At 41.0% G+C, this 20,510-nt stretch overlaps 1 protein-coding gene across 1 annotated transcript in view; it reads left to right on the top strand.

Annotated features, from left to right (window-relative positions):
• Positions 1 to 14,219, top strand: part of LOC116492465 (vesicle-associated membrane protein 2-like) — a 46,930-nt gene extending 32,711 nt beyond the window's left edge. The window contains exons 3-5 of the mRNA XM_032193234.1: positions 1,744 to 1,902; positions 3,094 to 3,145; positions 5,559 to 14,219. Of these exons, the coding sequence (XP_032049125.1) occupies positions 1,744 to 1,902; positions 3,094 to 3,145; positions 5,559 to 5,575 (228 nt within the window). The 3' untranslated portion in view covers positions 5,576 to 14,219. The remainder of the gene's footprint in view (positions 1 to 1,743; positions 1,903 to 3,093; positions 3,146 to 5,558) is intronic.
• Positions 14,220 to 20,510: the final 6,291 nt, after the last annotated feature.

Genomic DNA, 20,510 nt, shown 5'->3' on the forward strand with positions numbered 1-20,510 from the left:
GCAAGTTCTTGTGAAGCATGATGGAGTCATTTTGTCAGGAACTCTCACCCAGTAGGAGAGGAGAATGTGTAGCTCTTGGACTTGAGGATTATGCAGGTGGTAATTAGCATCCACATTTTCTTCAGCTCCAGTTTGAGAGGGAGGTGGAGGTTGGTATGGGGTAGTTTTGAGTGGCTATCGCATGTCCAGCAGATATTGCTTAATAGGGAATGGACAATTAATGGACAATTAAATCACAGCATGAGACTAGCCAAGGGAGACAAACACTATTGGTCTTTCAGTCCTGTGAAGGCCCTGGGGCTTACAGCACAGAAGGCTCTGTCTGATCTGCTAAGCGTTCCTCTGAGCGTCCCTACTAGATCTTTCCTGGTCGTTTTTCTTTCATGTCTTGTGGGAAAGCAATCTGTAGGTGGCAGCAAACACCAGGGCAGAGCACCACATTGCTCCGGCTACCCTTTTGCTCCATCTGCTGTGGTGCACAGCACTTCAGATCCCAAAGCAAACCTCAAAGCTCATGATTTTGCTTAAAAGCAAATTTTTGGCATTATTAAAATGATTTGCAGTCCTCTGAATTCTGCATTTCAGCTGTATTTTGCTGGGTTTTCCCCTGTAATTTCTCTAGGCATCCTAGAGCTTATTTTCTAAGGCTTGCTTTTAGGCTAGACAAACATTTACTTATTTGACAAAAACGCAGTCTTGGATGAACAAATGTTCACAGCATTCATGTTAAATTCAATAAATAGTTCTGGCCAAAAAAGGAGAGAAGTGGTAGGAAATTTTTACAGTATTTTGTTTCAGCATTTTCAAATAGTTCAAAATTTTTACTATGATACATTGTATGAAGACAAAACTTAACTAAATACCAGCTGAGATTTATTTATTTATTTTTAATTTGATATGAAATTAAATGCCTAGAAGGTTTTGGTTTGGAAAAGTAATTAAGAAAATTTCAGTTGACCAAAACATTTTATTTTCTTTTAAGTTTGGTGGATAAAGGAAACAAATCTGAGACTGGTGTACCGTCTAACATTTCTGTTACAATTTATGAGTTTGTACAGGATTTCTCATTAGGATTATTGGCTTTCTGGAAGAGGATCTTTCTCCAGCACAATGTATAAAATATATGCATGCATAGGCCATACTTTCTGTGTACTGGATGTGCACATTTTTTTCCATCGATGGGACGTGAGTTCCCTGTTACCCTTCAGGCTGAATTTTGTCTCTTGTGTGAGGAAAAACATGCCTCTCTCAGAATGAGCAGATTTCTTGGTCAGGAAATACATATTGTTCCTCTTAGAATGGCCTTTACCTAGTCAACTTCTCTAGTTCAGATAAGGAAATTATATTAAATGCATAAGGAAAATAATGGCTTGTGTTTAGTGATGACTGGACAATTTTCAACCAAACTGTAGTAGAGGTACTGGTCTCTATCAGTTTTTTTGTACTTATAGTGAAACACTTATTTGCATGCTAAAGGAAATCAAAAGCTTTAATTAAACTAATTACTGTATTTCATAATTTTTTACTTTTATTTTTTTAACTCTTAAGGCCATCTGGGCACAGTTTAGCTGTGTTTATCTTGTTCTCAGTGTGTCTGTTTTCATAGCATGGTGTCAGAGCTCTGTCCAAGCACTTACCATCACATGGCAAAATGGCAAAAGACGGGTTTCACTATGATATAATTCGGAGTGTGAATGTATGGGTGACCTTTGGCTTTTCTAACGTGGGGCTATACCTTCGCAGGTGGTCGATATCATGAGAATGAACGTGGACAAGGTGCTAGAAAGAGACCAGAAGTTGTCAGAGCTTGACAACCGGGCAGATGCATTGCAAGCAGGTGCCTCACAGTTTGAAACCAGTGCAGCAAAACTGAAGAGAAAATATTGGTGGAAAAATTGCAAGGTAAGGAGTACAAAGATCTCCTGTTAAGAATAGCTTCATGGCAGGCATCATGTATTGGGACTTTGATTCTAGAATGGGATCTCTAAATGGTCTCTTCTTGTCAAGGGGAGAGGATGCCTTGACCTCCAGAATCCAAATAATGTGCCAAACAACTTTGACCTTTACCAGATCTATTCTTTAGATCATTTCTGCAGTATTTACAATCTGGATCCAAATTCTAATGCCTCTGTTAGTGTCTGCAGATAGAGATGGGAGAGATTTCATGGTGATTCACATGAGTTCCCTGTGTGAACCACAAAAACCAATCAGGCGTAGTGAATACCAGAAGCTGGAGAAAATAAGTGGGAGATGATCGGCTTCTTGTTCTTTAGGATGGTCAACTACAAAAAAAGAAAAAGAAAGAAAAAAAAAAAAGCAGGGGGTGGTCCAGAACCTGCTGTGAGAAGTGAGGAAATGCCAGTCTCTTTTAAAGAGGTGCAGATTGTAGAGCAGATCTTTAATCAACCAGCTGACCAGCTGTCTCCTCTGCTGTCCTCAAAGCCTTATCCTTTCCCATAAGTAGAGGGAATTTCACTCTCCTCTGCTTTTTCAGACCTCCTCCAGGAGCTCTCTTTTTTGGACCCAGAATCTTAAGCTCCATTTATTCATATAAGACCCCACAACCTTGCTTCCTTCTACTCATGCACCACCAACCCATGAACGCTATGCCAAAAGTTCAGCTTAATTCCCATTTCCCTTCTAAACCATCTTTGCTACTGACAATTCATGTCCAGCCACATAAAACCACCTGTTTCCAAAGGAGAATCCAATATGCACTTTTTACCAGCCTGTTGTTACCTGCTTCATCTTTTCAATCCACACTGCTATGAAATGTAAAGCAAGACAGAATATTCTGGGGAAAGGACGCGTACAAACACTCCAGAAAGAAGTAGATCTAGGTTAGAAACTCAACTAAGCAGTTTGCCTGGACTTCTAGCAGTTGTTGTGCCAAGGGGTGCAGGAAGCAAGGCTTTTTGGAGCTACAGACCCAGATTTTGAGCTAGGTTTGGTCACACTGAATACAGTGAGACTTTGCAAGAAGTAAAAGTGCGCAGAAAGGGCCACAAAATAAAAGCAAAAAAACCTCAGGAATTAATGTTTTTCATGTGAAAACCTGACTTTCTCTTTTTTCTCATAACTTTCTTTTTATAGATGATGATCATCCTTGGTGTAGTATGCGCAGTCATTCTCATTATAATTATAAGTGAGTAATTCATTTTTTCTTTCATTTATGATCTGAGATCTCTGTGACTTACAAAGTGCTAATAAATTAGAAAACAGAACAACAACAACAGAAAAGGATATAAAATGTTTACACGAATTAATTTGTGAAATTCCCCTTCTAGTGTCATGCTGTTATAGTGAGAATTACTGCAAGCTCCTTGGACACATAGGTGGAATTTGCTGACATTTAATGCATTTTACATTAGCAAGTTACATAACTTTCCCTAGGATTAAAGACTTTCCCTTTTCATGTTTGTATGCTTTTTTATGCAGCATCAGATATCTTCATTAGAACCAGGGCCACAGTCCTTGCTGCTTCTAGTGAGAACAGTAATCACTGAATTAGCTCATGCCTATGAAGATGAGGGTAAAGGCCCACATGCAAATGGACATTATATTTTTAAAAAAGCATGTAGATGCCTAGTTTCCACCAAATCATCTGGAATTTGAGATGCTGGTGCTTCTGAGAAACCCTTTGCATGCTGAATACCTAAATATTGGTAAAAGGTGGCCCAAAGTCTTACTGGTTTCTTGTCTCTAAGATCATCTCATTCTACCCTCCTGTTACAGGAAGGAGAGCGCGTGAATGAATTATGGCCTTTGTGCTAGTTGGGAGCCAGGGATCTCGTAATGACAGGAACTGAACATTTGGTTATGTAACCGCTGGGCTAGCAGCAGCTGTTATGTGACATAACTGCATGGAGTCATAGTGTGAGTTGGGTTGGAAAGGGCCTTACAGACCAGCTAGCTCCAGCTTGATGCCAGTAAGATCATAGCCCGACAGGCGTGTGCACGTCCCTAACTCCTCCTGTTTATTCCCCGTGCTACATGCGCTCACACAGAGGCATTTAAGTTGGGTGCCCAGTGAAGCTGGAGCGGCTGGAATTCCTCTGTGCTGCTCTTCAGGTGCTCTCCTGTGATCCTTCTCCCGTAACATGGCATTAACTCCTAAAAGGGGGATTTCTGGAGTTATACAATACAGCTAGTAACCCAGAAGCGATTCACCAGGAGGCTACAGCGTGGATGTGAATTAATTCCCAGCTCTCAAATTACACGCCTCATCTTTGGCATGTTTCCATTTTCCTCTGGTACTTCTGTAAAGCAGGCTTACAGGAGCACCTGTAAACACGACTAAATGGATTGAGATGCATGTGGAAGTTTATTAGTCTTACAAACGCTGGCACCAGAGTGACCCAGAATGATTGCAGGGTTTCGTAACTCTGATACGGCAAGAATGGCAAATGGCTAGATATTAATTAACTATATTAACTGGGTACTCCAGGCAAGTGGCTTCAAAGGAAAGACAGGCCTTTGTTCTGCAGCTTAGGGCAGCAGCCTGGGAAGACAGATGTGCAGCCACTGAACTGGCTGCTGTGTACATAGGCATCATCAAGTATTCTGTGATATCTTAACAAGAAACTAAAAAAGCAGACTTGATGGCTCATAATTTCTCCTTAAATGTTAACTCTGAAATTATATCTAAGTAATTCTATTATAAGTAATAACTTTTTTTCCTCATGGTTTTAAATGTTGGATGCCTGCCTTGCTAAGTTTGGAAACAGAAATAGAAGGTTTGACGTGCTTAGGTTGTGTTTTAAGGCATTGAATCACAAACTTGAATGTCACATCATCAAACCCAGGTCATGGCTCACCTTAGTGAGATCTAGTGCAGGTTTGGTGAAATTTAAATGCATATAAGCTCTGGATTTAAAATTATTTTTCAGTCTATTTGATCCTTCTGTAATATTGTCTGAAGCTGGCAGCTTCGGGAAGGACCCTGTGCGTTGAACTCAGTGGTGTACTCATTCACAGATGCTCCCAAGTATACAATTCAGGTTGACATCGAGTGTCCAAATGCTGCCACAGACGAGGTCTGCATGGCTTCCTCAGTGCTACCACTGAATGTGAGCAAGGTCATACCCTCAGTGCAGGGCTGGCTACAGATATGGATAGATAGGGTAGTTCCTCACAGCAACAAGCTGCCACGGGTGGTAGCATGGCCCAAACCAGGCTGCCTACTGTCCTGGTGCTGGGGCCCTGGAAAGGCAGGCTGGCTGCTCACTGAAGGAGTTATGCCGTGGAGGGCTGCAAGTGTTGCTGGAACTGGGGGTGGCTGCTCATATCAACATCAGTCCTTGCCCTTTGTTTCTGGAGCTGCAGTCTCCCCTGCTTTCCACTCCAGCTCTCCCTCTAAGAGCCTTTTGACGGGGGGCAGCAGCCCTGTTGCAGCATGGAGGCATGCTGTGTGCTAGACGTGTCGCGCTCTTTCAGCAGGATGTGCTGAAGGTGTCTGCCTTCCCCTGGGAGCACATGCTTCTGTGAGCTAAAGCACAATGGTAACTGTCGTAACTGCTGTTGTACATCATATTTTCCCCTTCTGCTTCCTTTCCCAGTTTATTTCTCCACTTGAAAAAGCAAAGGACGACGACTTGGCACAACTTTGTTCATATCAACCAACAGTATCAGTGTTCCTTTGTTGAACTCCGCTTTTTAATTCCCAGTGTCTTGGGATTTTCGCTTGTAATAACCCATAAGCATTCAATGTGGTGTGTTTTGGAATTCTGTTGTTTCCACAAGAAACTGTACCAGCCAAATACTGCCAAGTAGTTCCATACACTGTTTTATCACTGTGTCTTAAAATGTGTACGCACTGACCTTCAGAAACTGTAATATATGAAAAGCATTCCAAACATCTCAGAATCAGAGAAAGCGGCTACGGGGAAGCTCCTGCTTAAAGGGATGCTGTAAGGTGGATTGGACCCAAAACTAAGGTTTCAGCAAACACGAGGGCCAAAACTCTCAATCTGAGCACCTGAAGTTGGACGGCAAAATCCACTATCAGATGCAGCTTTTTGAGGCAGTGAGTCTCTACTACACTTTGAAAAGGGTGGTATCTGCAAGTATTCCTAGGATGTGTGACATCTATACTCAGCCAACCGAACACACAGGTTTTTAGATTAGTTGTGGTATCCATGTCTACATGCATTGCCTGCAGAAAGTAAATCAGACTGCCTTTTATGGATTGAAATTTTCCCTTGTGGGGTGTTGGGTACAACCATGAAGCCCTCAGTGTGAAAGACAGAAAGAAACCTGTATGACAACCAAAAAATATTAGCTAGCAGAATCCTGGGAAAGCTACATGAAATGCAAAAATAGTAACACAAACACCATAAATGACCAAGATGCAGACTCTTGCTAAAAACTCAAGGTGGTATTTGTCAGACTTCATGGGACTCTCCTGAATGCCAAATCCCAATACTTACTGCCCTAACTTGAAGCACATGGATGACTTTGGTGATGTCTGTGGCTTTCCAGCACAATTGTAGGAAGCTGCCTCTGTGCTGTTTTGCAGAAATGGTCCCCACTGTGAGGACAAATTAAAAATCAGGAAGAGAAGGATGTGGTAAACAGAAGGAATAGCAGAGAGAGGGGCCGAGGAAAGGAATGGTGCCTAGCAAAGTTTTTCTGGAGCCCAGGAAGACAGAGAAACACTATTCCAAACAGATGGTGTTAATAGGCTTTTTAAAAAATTAATTTGGGTGTATAATTCATAAATTATATCTTCTTTATAAAGTGCTCAGCTGAGATACTTTTCATACTTAAAACCAACATTTGATATAATTAAAAGATATACTGCAGTTTGGGGAAAATTCTTGCTATGCTATAGCAACTATGCTATAGTTGTAGGGTTGCTCCTAAATATTCAATTTCCATTTTTGATTTCCTTTTTAAGCACTGAATAGTTTGTTTTGAGAGGGATGTGGTTAGAATCCAGAGACAGTTATACCAGGTTTTAAACATATTTAGCCAAGTTAAAAATGAATTATCAAATTTTGAGCCAGGCAATCCTGACAGGGTTGTTTTAGGATAACTTCTTTGGTACTTCTAAGAATTGCTAGATTTTTTTTTTTTTTTAAAGAAGGGTTTTTGGTGATGTTTTTGTGTTTTTGTTTTTGCCTGCAACTTAGGGCATTGAAAATAGTGATATTAGCAAATATTCCTAGTATCTCTCTTGATGTGGTCTTAGATTACAAAAACAAACAAAACAAACAACAACAACACACAGAGAATCAGACCAGTTCATTGCATTGGATCTATTTTCCAACTGTGCTTAAGCAGAATTTTGTGGAGAGAATAAGTAATGCTTAGCTGAATGGTTTCAGCTGCGTTACTTTTCCGTATATTTATTACTTCATTTTCGCATGTACTGTTTCATATTGTTAACTAGCAGGTGGCCACAGTTGTAATGAAATAGAAGTAACCTTCAAACATTAATAACTTTCAGAGTTACTAATGTGCTACTGGCATGCCCTGTTCGCTTCAGTTCCTCACCTAAGTAGGTGAACGGTTCTGAACTCCTCATGGATCAGACAGAAAACTTTGCTGTCATTAAGGGCTTGACTCCATGAAGTGCTACAACTGATTAACTATGTATAATTGAGCCTTTGCTGGAAAAAGAATTAAGCCATCCAACTTCAGGACCCTTTTTAAACTACTGAGATATTTGGCTAGCTCTTCAGAAGTTACTTCCTGAGGGTGGGACCTGACCACCCATACCCATGCTGAACATGACTTGATCCTCATGGGACTTTTCTATAGGAATGCTGAAAGGACTCCTGAGCTAAAGATAGCTTTCTCTGGAGATGAGGTCATTAAGGTCATATGCCGATACAGATCCTTAATGTAGAGAGTGGGATTTCCTGCCAGAGTCTGCAGTGGCTACTTAGCTGATGGAAGCAGCAGATACACAGCAAGGAGTTTGAATCCTCTAGCTACAAAGATGCAAAGTTTCCAAATGAAACTATAATGAGAGTGCTGAAAGCATACAGAGGGTAGGTGCTCCTAGCTCAAGCAAGTTAGTAATCAAAATGGGAGGTTTAGAGGAGACTGGAGAAGCAAAACTCCTGTTTGTAGCACGTGTACTTGTTCTCCCTCAAAACAGTAACCAACAGGGATGACTCCTAGATGTTGGTAAGAATTTGCAAGGAAGAGTGAAGTCACAAAACCTAGCTTCTAGTGGGTTGTGAAATGTTCATGAAAAGACGATTTTCTCCTGTGTGCTAATAAAATGTGTTAAATTCATGTGTTTAACTCTTTAACTTGGGTGCACTACAGCATGCTTGTATATGTTCAACTCTGCTAGCTGTGCTGCACCGACTGGTGGCAATTGGTAAGATGAGCCATGTAGCATATCTAATTCAGCCCAGGAAGCATGAACAAGTGCGTCCTTCCCTGCTGTACAGCCCCAGAGTCTGCTCCTGCAGAGGGTTAATTATCCTGCGCTGAGAACACAGTAATATAGGACTGCTCAGGGTCACGGATTGTGCAACACCATCACATACACACAGAGTGGTACAGAGGACAATCTATATAAACGCAGTTGGAGATCTTATTTGTGTTTAAGGCAGGATTGATTTGCTTTCGCTCATTGCCTCTGCACTTAAAATGTGTATGCGTAGCTACAACTGCCTACTTGTAATAGCAAATTTCCGTATAAAGGTTAACTCCTTCTTGTTTATTCAGCACCAGTTAGAATTTCAATTACTGTGCAGAATCTCAGCTACGCCTCTTCATCACCAATTACTGCCCAGGCTTAGGCACAGAGGGGCTCCCTTTTACCTGCTTCGTGGAAAAACCTCAGGAGACTGCAAGGCTGATTAATTTATGACTACCATCTTGGGGACTGAACTGAAGACTTCTCTGGCTGGGAGCGAGGGGTTTGATAGCTTTAGTCAGGGTTAGACATCATCTGAGACTTACATATTCTATCTGTATAAGAAGCACCCCTCCCCTGCTTTCTGGGCTACAGCTGTACAGCTAGGATGCCAGCATGACATGGCATTCAGGAACAGCACAGCTGAAATGGGATGGTTAGGAGCTGGTCTGGGTTTGTCCCACAGCTGCTGTTTGACTTGACTGCACATTAACTCCCAAGGTTTAAGCAGTGTTATTTGCAACCACTCTCCACAGGCTATTAAGGTCCTGCTTGAGCATTACACCTTCTTCCTTCTAATGTAGCTCATCTTGCAATAACATAAATAGGGCTCTAAACTTAAGTATCTGGTACATGGAGCTTGCACGAGCACGTAGTGAGGAAGCCTAAACAGGGACACTTAACCTGCTTTTCACTTGACCACATTATGTAACAGCACAGTCAATCCAACCTAGTCTAACATAATCCAAGATTATTAGAAGGAGGAGGGGGGAATCTGATAAAGATCCTGAATGTAACCAAGCATCTATAGGATAAGAAGTGATTTAGAAATGCAGTCAGTTTGATTTTTAAAGCTGGCACTTCAGTTCCATTGGAACCTGCATGAGGTGAGCCCTGGAGTAGATGAGGCAAGTAAAATACTTGGCTTTTTTCTTTTTAAAGGGTGATCTGCGGTAAGTGACTAAAACATCTGCAATGCCAGTTATAACTATATGAGGAGTTACGTAGAACAGCCACAGTCTCCTGTGTTTTTGTCTTGGAAGCAAGGGCTTTTGAAATCCCTCCGTTACTGTCATATTTCTTTCCCTGTTCCTCTGACAGGCCTTCTCATAACTTTCTGAACAGTCAAGCTACTTCTTGTCTGAATACCAGGGGTTTTAGCTCTTAAACGCAAGCTCATGACTTGACATCCCTGTTCGAGCATACCTGTAAAATGGTTGTCTGGTTCTCAGAAGTGCATCCTTAACGGCAGACTGAAATTTCAGGAACTTTTGGAAGTTCGGATGGTTACTGAACTCTTCTTTATACTTTTATGGAGTTTTTTTTTTTTTCCTCTGTCCCATGGGAGGTTATTGACCCAGTGGAAGTATGCGTAGTCTTAGTATTTTTGGATGCTAGTATCTCTACTGCTTGTGTTGATGCTAGATCTTTGCAACAAACAAGAGGGCACTTGGGTGTGACCCAGGTTTTAGATCTTGACCCTGCCCTTTAAACAGGGAAAAGGGCTAAATCAGTAGGCGTCTCAGGCACTGGGCTCGCTCCCAATGTACACAGTGAGTATTGGAGAAAGGCCCAAAAGAGGCCAAAGTCTCTTTGGTCTGACTTCACATTCTGACCTGAACCTTAGGACTGTAACAGATCTTAACCTTTGGTTCCCATGTGCAGTCAGAAGAGCGAGATGCTCTCCCAGCCAGTTCAGCTCTCCCACCTGATTTAGGTCCCACTTGCTAGAAGTGATCCATTTGAGCATGTGTTCCTTCGTATTAGACAAAGCATAAGAACCCTCAAATTCCTTTCTTTAGATGGAAAAAGCAAGAAGGCTGAAGAACGCAGTTGGAAAAAATAGACTTCTATCTAGAGAAATGATTGGCTGAAGGTTTCTCAGACGGTGACATTATTATTTTCAGTAGGGGTACTGGACTGAAATGTATAAAACCATCAGAGCAGAACCTCACATCTTTTTTTTCCTCCTTTACTCCATCAGAAATTCTGCTCTATTCCACTTCAAGAAATGAATTTGTTTTCTTCTTCAACTAATTTTCCTTCCTTATGTCATTAATTTATGTTTCCATTGATGTTCTCAGTGGCTGTTTTTCTCCATTGAGACTCAGAAGACTGTCTTTGAACACATGCATGAAAAGAGATCTGAGCCACCCAAGGAGCATACCTTTCTTCCTGATGCACTGACATTTAAAAGCTACATCTTGCAATAAAGCAAAAAACTGTGGCAGTCCGATTACATGCAGTTTGGTGAAGTAAACACTTGATTATCCAACAATGAGTCATTTCTGCAGTAACCCCATTCTGTCATGGCTGGATCGCATCTGCTAATTCTCCAAAGCAAAAATCATAACCTGTACTGGTTTAAAACATGAATACATCCTCGTGGTTCATACGTAACACTCTATTCAAGCAAAGAAACCATGTGCTATAAGTTTAAAAGGACAAAGTACTTGTTTTCAAAGAGAAAATGCTATAGAGAACAACAAAGATAATTATGAAAAAGCTGCCCATTATTTAGCTCTTCTCACAGTGGCTGGCTTCTCCATTATTCTTCAAGTCTTTCTTCATTCTCTTTGAAAGCCTTTGTGTTTTTGGAGTGTAATGTATTTGGAGCATAGCATATTGGGGCTGGGGTTGTTCTGCTGCCCTCTGAATTGACTCCCTGCCTTCTGTCCTGTTGTTATTGTTGGCCTCGATCATAGCCGAGGTAGGCCCGAGTGGGGCACATCCTCCTCCCCAAAATGCCCTGCTGTCCTCAGACAGACCTCTGCTGACGGGACGAGAACCCTGCAGGCAGAACGCAGTTCCTAGATCATAATTCAGTTCAAAACGATGTGATTCTGCAGGGTGCTCCTGGTTGCTAGACAACAGCATTTGTGCTAAACTACTTTAATTGCAACACTGCAGTTTTAATGAAATTTATTTAACATTTCTAGTAACAGTAATTTTATCAAATTTGCTGTTTCCTCTCTCTTCCATCAAAAAAGGATAGCGTGATAATGACATGGTAGTAAATTGGGAAATGGTTTAAGCCAATGGTTTATAGCCAACATTCAGTAACTTCCTTTTTTATGAGTGGCTATACTTAGGAGCACCTTTCGTACATTAAAACTAAGTGGTGCTAGTCTGTTGAGGTGTATGTGGACTACTACTTCAAATGAGCTATAACTTGTTGACTGTAGTTGAATTTACTTTCTCTTTTTTTTCCTGAAAGCAGAGGAGACATATGCAGTAAGGGTGATCTATTATTTTTTGCAAAGAGAGCTCTTTGGGATTATACCATCCAAAGATTCTGTGCAACTCTTGTCTGTTGCAGAAGTGCTCAAGGACTTCAGTCAAGTAAGGGCTCTAGAGTGCTTGGTGCAGTAAAGCTACATGCTGCATGTCCACTGGGCTTTTTGTTGTACAGGAAGGACTTCAGTATGCCAGAAATGACATCTTTCTGACACTTTCATGAAACTCAAAGGGAAAAAAAAGGACTCAAAATAAAAGTAGAACTGCATTGTAAAGGCCATGGGTATACAGTTTTAGAGTTATTTAAGTATTCTTTGCCTATTAAGTTATTAGTAGCTATATGGATACCCAAATAATTAGCTTCCAAAGCCCACTCATTAATGACGGATTTTTTTTTCATTAGAATGCGAAGTTCAACCCATTTGCCATTTGCTTTTTTCCTAGATTAGATATAAAATAAAATGCTAATGTAGCTAAGACGTGTTCACAGGTCCGCGCAATAAAATGTTACCGATAGCCCACTACTTGCCATGAAAAACATCATTACTTTGTCTTGCAAATGAAAAGTCCTCCCTCCCCCGACCACATACGTGGCAAAATATTAGTCACATTGTGTTTATCAGCACCTGTTTTAGAAATTAGTACCTCCTACTCAAAAGCAGGGCTTAAAAACATCCTTTGTCTGTTGCAAAAATACATTTTGAGGAGGAAACACCAACTGTTGTAGAGGTTACATTTTTGACAACTGTTTTTTTTTTTCCTCCCCCATCCCAAAAGAAGCACATATATACATAGACAGACATTTGCCATTTGGGTGATGTGTTCTCCTTCCAAATATGAACAAGGTAAAGCACAGCCAGTATTTACCATGAGAAACTTTTACTTAGTTTTGCTACATAAAATGCTCTCTTAGTGGCAATATATGAACTCTTATTATAAACTTGTTTTAGCCATTGCAGGAAACGAGAGTTTGCAGCCAGCTAATCAGTATTTTTCTTAATGACTTCTGCTTGAGTTTTAACACCTTAAAGCAGCCTCTGGTGGTGCTAGCTAAGCAACTCAGCAGTGTAGCCTTAAAATGGGCAGATGGTTGGGTATTTCACACTCTGGCCTTCTAGGAGCAAAAAGCAAAGTGTGCCCAGTTCTGGAAGCTCCTTCAGCACACACATATGGAGAGCATATGGAGAATTTCTGTACTCTGGTAGCTCTGAGAAAGGAGTGAAGGAGAGGGAAGAATTGCATCGCTGTGTGTCTGTTACCACCACATGAGATGAGAGGGCATACTGCATCAGCCAATACTAATGGGGAGAGACAATGAAAAACCTCATCTGTTCTTGCTAAATCCAGGCGTGATAAGGAATCTGTGCCATGTTCTACTTTGGGAGAGGAAAAGCCTTTCCTTTATATCATAGAAAAATTAGGTTGGAAAGGACTCCTGGGGTTTATCTAGTCCAATCAAAGCAGGGCCAGCTTTGAGGTTTGATCAAGTTGCCCAACATTTGTCTTGCTGAGTTTTGAAAGTCTCCAAGGATGGCGATTCCACAATGAATTCTGCCACTTGGTATATTCCTTGCCCCACCGAGTGCATTCCCTTCCTTCTGCATACATGAAACCCACTCCTCTGACACTAACACTGAGGTTATCGATAGCATTCAAACGGATTCAAGGCATCTGGTAGTCTGACTCTGCACTGTTTGAGGTGAGGGGCAAAACATTGCTGCTAAGTTGCTACAGTGGCACCAGAGAAGAGGGATTTACTGAGATACTAGTTCTCCTCACAAGTCACCTTAGTGGTGCCAACTCCCATCCAATGCTGCTGGAATGGCAATGCAAAACAAAAACCTTTTTTCTACCTCCTTCCTTTTAGCTCCTCAAGCTTTACGTCCTCTACCAGGAATAACCAGAAATTTGTTTTCAGTTGCCCTTTTGAAAACTGAACTCCAGCCCAAACCTTTAACTGCATCCTTTTAAAGGCCACAGGGTGGTGTTAAGCTATGTAGGAACGCATTCAGAGAGGAGCTGAAAGTCTTTGCTGAGAACAGCACCTCTCACCTTGTAGACCCAACTGTACTGGGCAAGAGATTGTGCTTTGTGCCTCTACAGAAAACACTCCATTTGTGTCTTACTAGAGCTACCTGGGGAGGGAAAAAAAATGTTGTGGAGACCAGGAAATTTCTTAAAGTGCTCTACCTGGAGGTCAGTGGAATTCTGTTTATAAATGATGAAATTCCGCATGCATTTTGATGCTAAAATTGTGACAACTTACCAAGTTTGATATTACTGTACTTTCCTGTTGATGGTGATTTTTTTGAAAGTGGTGAATGTATTTTCCAAGAATACTGTATACATTTGTAACATGTATGTTTGTGCCAATAAATCTTGTTTTAAGAGGATGCTTTTTGTATCATTTCTGTTCCGAATACATATGGTTTAAGCACAGTTGAACATTTTCAGCTTTCATTCCCTCTCTGCGTTAAGTGCTAAAGCCTTCTGGAAATTAAGATTTTTTAATTCACTCTGAGTTTTTATATATTCAGTCTAACAGAAAAGAAAACAAAACCTGTTGTATAAATGATAATGAAGCCCATGTTCAAAAAGGGCAAGGGGAAACTGGTATAACCATTAAAGAATCATGAAGAACAGATGCGTGAATGTGTTCAGTGCATGTGATCTTACTCTTAACTTTCTCAGTGGCGAAATAGGTTTTCCTTTCAATAGAGCACCATTAACTGAGGGAACTCACAGCCAGAAGGTACTGCTCGTTCAGACACTTGGTGTACTTTGGATGCTTTTTTTAAAGGGAGAAAGGATTCTCTGAGGGGGATACAGACTGCTGCAGGATCATCGTCTGCCTTGACTTGAAACAGCTGATGCTTGCCACTAGGGTAATGGCTTAATGGGCATGGGACCTGTTGCCATCCTTATTGCTGATAAGTAATTAAGCTCTTTGAAGGGACAAGAGTTGGAAGCTGCTTTTTCCCCCCTTCTAGTGACGACACCTACATTTTAAAATATATAAGCATAATGGTAAGCCCTAGACAGCTTTGTACCTTCACCCATACGGGGTATCGTTCTCATTCAACAGGCCTCACTCTCCTGCAAATCACCTCAGTGCATATAGAGGTCATAATATCATCTCCCCATCCAAACCCACCGAAACAGGTAATACCAAGATGTTTCCTCATATGACAGCTCTCTATTAGTAAAGCTATAGATTTCTTCCTTGGTAGCTCTTAAGCAAGCTTTGCAATTAATCGGGGACACTATGAGCCTCCAAGGAGAAGCTAGGAAAAAGCAAATGTTGATTTCTTTCACACAGTCAATATTCTTGTTTACATGAAATAGCAAATAAGGACTGAGGTGAATTAGGTTGAGTGGTGCATATGAATGTGAGACTGAAGAACAAAGGAAACTGATCAAAGCCCAAACAAGGCTTGTGCTAATAATTAAGGAAGCACAATGAGGTAATACTCTATTAGCACTCTTACAGTCTGGTTGGGTAGTTAGCTTAGTTTTGTTGAAAGAAAATGTCTAGATTTCCCATTTTCTAACTTACAAGAACTTTAGTATTAAAAAAAAAAAAAAGGTAAAACTGTAAAAATGTAATTCTATATAATGTAGAGATTAAGGTGAGGATAACAGGGCTGGTACGATAATGAGAAAAATCAAATGCATTTTGCATGCTGCTCAGAGAGCAATTCCATCTAATTAATGGAAGCTCGGGGAGAAAAAAGGACTGTTTCCTGTGGTTTACGAAGTTATGGTTTACGAAGTGCATATGCATTGGAAAGCCAACAGAAGATAGTTCAAGGACAAAACGAACCTTGAAGTGACTGTCCACGCACCTTGCTTTGTGAGCTGGAATACATGAAGGTAAGTGAATGAACAAGATGCTTTCAAGTCTTCCTGACAGACCTGAAATTTCAAAAAATATCTCACACAACTGAAAAAATGGTAAAATTGCAATCCGAGAATAAAAGCTTATACTCTTGAGACTGTTAGAACACTATATGAAAGCAAACTAGGCAGCAATGATGACTACAAACAAAAACAAACCACCTCTTTTTGCTTTCTGAGGTCTTTCAAACCTAGGAGAATATAACCTCGTAAGGCCACCTGTGGCTTGGGCAGCTATTATCAGAAGTTCATACTACCTGTAAATATTAAAAATGTGGTAGACACTAAATACATTTTACTGTGGGAATTTCCAGATATCAAAGGCACTCTGTTATTACTGTTTTAAGGCAGCGTTTAGAATGACACTGCAGAAATAACAGCCTTTCCTTCTCCCGTAGCATCTGAACAGTCTAATTATAATTTAACAGCTGTTAGCTGAACCGCTTTACCAAGGCGGGTAAGCCTGGCTTTTCTGCCTTCTGTTGGCCATATTGCAGCTTTACTCCACTGAATGTAGTCAGTGGATTTGAGAATCAAATTTCTAGTGCTTATCTAATAATTGGCAGGTTGTTCTTTTAACTAAAGGATGTACAATACAACACTGTTATTTACGTATTCTCTGGGTTAGCCTTGAAAACATCTGCTCCATAGTCCAGCTTCACCAGGAGCCTGGCAAGACCTCTCAGTGCCAGGCAGTGCGGGGCTATGTGATATAATCTGTAGTAAAAAACCACGAGCCTTAACTACAGTGCACTGCGAGAGCTGGGCGTATCAAAGGTGTCACCAGCATCACAAGCCTTGTTCTAACCTATAGTTTGTTAAACTTCCTTCCTAATAACCCAAGAAGGCTACAGAGGAGAGAAAACCCCAAATCTTTCCTAGTCCCTGTCAAATGATGGGGAAGGGAGAGAGTTCCTTTTTTTTTTTTTTTTTTTTTTTATCTCAGAATCCAGTGATTTTGTTTAATTGCAAGCAAAACACAAGTGCCAGAATCTAATGTAATGAGGGACACTGGGATTAAAACTGCTTGAGGAGGTGGGAAAGTAAAATGGCTTTATATAGTTTTATAGAAAAAGTAAACCTTGAAATACGGATTTATTACGGTACACATATTGCACCAGTGAAGAGCAATTCCACCTCCTTTCAAGCCGCTATGTAGACACCTACAAATTGTGATGACAAATTTCAATTTCTACTACCAGGAACTGTCTTGACAGTTTTGCCATCTTTCTGTGGGCTTATCAGGCACCGTTTGATAACCGTGTGCACTCTTGGCCCCCTTTAGAACTTCAGATTTGTTCTGAATTTCCTTTCTTAAAAGCTCAATTGTTCTGGTTACAACTATCTGGGAACAATGTATATTCCTTACTCTTTTCTTCGCTCTTTTCCTTCTATGTGACTATTTCATGTATCATCCCTGCAGTCCATCTCTGCCAGTTCCACCGCTTATGACCAGAGCAGCCGCAGGTGTTCTCACCCAAGTGAGAGCTCACCAAATGCTTTAGTGCTAGCACAAACATCTCTTCTAAAGAAGCCTGAAACATCCTACAAGCATACTAGAATTTTTCACAACCACATTTTACACTGACACCACTGTTGCCACCACCACTGCCTCCACAGCAGTCATGCTAATCTTCCCCTGTTACAACCTTTGTTTTACTCTATCTCTTACTTCTATAGTTTAGGAACAAAAAATTATCATTAGTGAAACCATGGTAAGCAATATCCTCAAAGATGAATTTAGTCTAAATCTTCCTGTCTACCACCAAAGGTTTCAGGGTCTTCTGTTTCACTCAGAAGTCTCACAAAAGTCTCAAAGTCTGAGTGGTTTTTGTGTTTTGTTTTGTTTTGTTTTTCAGGGGTATCTACATACAAAAAGCAAAACTCTTGATTACTGCACTCACCATCGTAAGCATTTTTTGACCACTCAGATGTCTGTTCCCTTTGAACACAAATGCCAGTTGAAAATACAAATATTTTTGAGATGCCTAGGTTTGTCAGATAGATGGAAAAAATACAGTAGCAGCCTTTGCTGAGGATGAGAGAGGGCGTCTCTGGGGAGCTGTAGGCAACAGCAGTGTCCTTAAGGTTTGTCTATAACCTAGATGAGGAGCCAACCCACACTTTGCTCTGCAGCCAAGCCTAGAACCTGAATCTCTTTGGAGTAAGAAAGCCAAGCTGGCTCTGTGGAAGCAACGTTGCAGCATCTTTGAGGTGCTCTCCCCATTATGAACTGCCCTTAACTGTATGCAGATTTATCAGCTCTTGTGTAGGATACTGAAGTGCCGCCTTCTGACGCGAGTAAGACACCAGTGTCTTACAGGCATCCCTGTGTCTGGATTTTACCACAGAATGAACTTTGGGCAGTTAGATCATTACTACATGATTAAGTGCAGTGTGAACTCTTCTTCAGTTGTGTATGGCTGTACAACACACCGCAATCACACCATCTGTACCTAAAACTAGGAGAAGCAAAAAGGTACATTATCCTTATAAAGGGAGCCCTTCAGTAAATAATCTAACATGCCTGCTCCTGTTTGACCCAGACGTGAGGAAGGAATCAACCCATCCAAACTAGCTGCTTCTATTCCTGATTTTTTTTTTTTCTTCGTAGACCATAGCAGAATTTGTGGAGCTTGCAGAACTGATCTCTCCTTTCTGAATGTGCTGGCAAAAGTGGACGCATCACTATGTATCTATAATGCCAGAATGAAGGGTGTCTTTTAAACTTTGTTTTTCTTTGAAAAGGAAATAATTAAAATCTTCTCTTGCTTTTAAAATGTCCTTAATGAAGAAAAAAACAACCAACCTCCCTTTTCACTTGTCTAAGCTGGGTGGAGGTTCAGCTGCCTGCTTGCTGCATTGCCCAGAAGTGCAAGGGAGGCAAGGCTCCCAGGGGCAGCTGGGGAGCCCAAGCTGTGACCCCCTCTGGTGCGCAGCCTGGGGAATTTCAAAAACCAGCAGCAACCAACATGAACAGCAGTGCTCTGCCACGGCATGGGCACTGCCCAGCATCTGCTGGTATTCTAGGAAATGTATTTCATAAATTAAACCAATGCAGATTAACAGTGTTAGACTCACAAATTCAAATTCAAAACAAATTCAGTCACAATTTGTCTCTACAGGGTTAAACAGCACTGTCTGTCCCTTAGGTTTGCCATTCTCACAGATACTGATTTTAACAGTTTTCAGATCTCTTTCATCACCTGAGTTACTTCAGCTCAGGCTTCACATTTTCTGAAGTGGTCTCAAATTTACAGCATTTTGGGGATGTGACTTTTGGCATAGTCTCATTCATCCTCCCTGTGCCACCCCACAGTAACCTGTTCTCTTTTCATGATGCTGCATGAAATACCATTCTCCTTTTATCTCAGCTATTACTTAACCAGTCAATTAATTTACCTCTTGTGTTTCCCCACCTTCTCTATAGAAAAGGCATTGAGAAGATTTGGGTATAGCCGTAATGTGGCACGTTGACTAAATCATCAAAGTCTTTGTACTCACCTGATACTTCCAGGGTTGTCTTCTACATGCTGGCATTTTCAGGTTTAGCATTGCTTATGGTGACTCTGATTACATTGCCTCACTTGATTTCAATACATTCTCTCAATTCCTGTTTAAAAAACAGGTATATAATTTAAATGCACTTTTGTCTTGGAAGGGAACACTCAAAATTTCTCATGTATATTACCCTTTTGCAAGCACACTGATGTGGAGATATACCTGTTGGTTCCTCCATGGAAGATGGAGCCAATATGAAGCATGTTGCCTGCAGCTGTCTGTACAAAGGCTCCCTGTGCCATGTGCTGTATGGGAATGAGCTCACTAGTTGAATAGAGCTACTGAACCAGTTACGGATGCAGTCTGACAGTCACAGAACAAACATGACTCATTTAAGAACATTCCTTACCTTCCCTTTTAATGAGTGGTTTCACCATAGTCAGTAAAGTAGAACTGAAGGGAGAACAAAGCGTTCTTCAGCCAGCTCCACACCGTGTTCTCGCACGCCACCTGCTCTGCTGCACGAGTGTGTTTGACACGTAAACAGAAGCAACCGTCCCTCCACAATGACAATATCCCTCTGATGTCCCAGACCTGGCAACAAAATTGCCTCTAGCAACAGAAACTAACGTGCTACTGCTAGCAATACTAACACGGTACTAACAGATGAGAAGATTGATGGCAGGGTTTTACAAACTACAAGAAAAGCTTTAAAACTACAAAACATTGGCATGCTGAGGAGAGACCATCATTTTTTCATGACAGTAATAATGGTGTTGGTAAGAGAGCAGGGTTCCACAAGTAAGGAAACTTGGGTCTAGTTTCACCAAGTCATCGAGGCTTGGTTATGTGGCTTCATGCCAAAGAGTGCTTGACTTCCATGTTCAGTTCTCCTAAGAAGGGATAAGGAATGAACCCGTGCTACATCTTCGCTTTCCCACCTTGTGGTATGTCAATAATCACTTGGGTAAAGCTCTTCCGGAGAAAGTAGATAATAGAAATTATAACATCAGTGTAAACTTTGAAAACTTGATCACTATTTGCAACATATTTTTGGTATAATAAAATCTCAACTCCACCAATGATGACGACAAAGAACCTCTTGGTTATGCCTGTAGAACTCATCTCCTGTTCATCTCCTGTTGACCCTGAACAGGGTCTCATCTCCTGTTCAGCCACTGCAGCATGCAAACAGCAGCAGAATTTTCTGACTGTGCAATACATTAGTCCTCATACAAGGTCTTCTGCTATTGTTTCATTCTTATTATAGTGGATG

This window comes from Aythya fuligula, chromosome 9 (assembly GCF_009819795.1).
Source record: "Aythya fuligula isolate bAytFul2 chromosome 9, bAytFul2.pri, whole genome shotgun sequence".
Taxonomy (NCBI): domain Eukaryota; kingdom Metazoa; phylum Chordata; class Aves; order Anseriformes; family Anatidae; genus Aythya; species Aythya fuligula.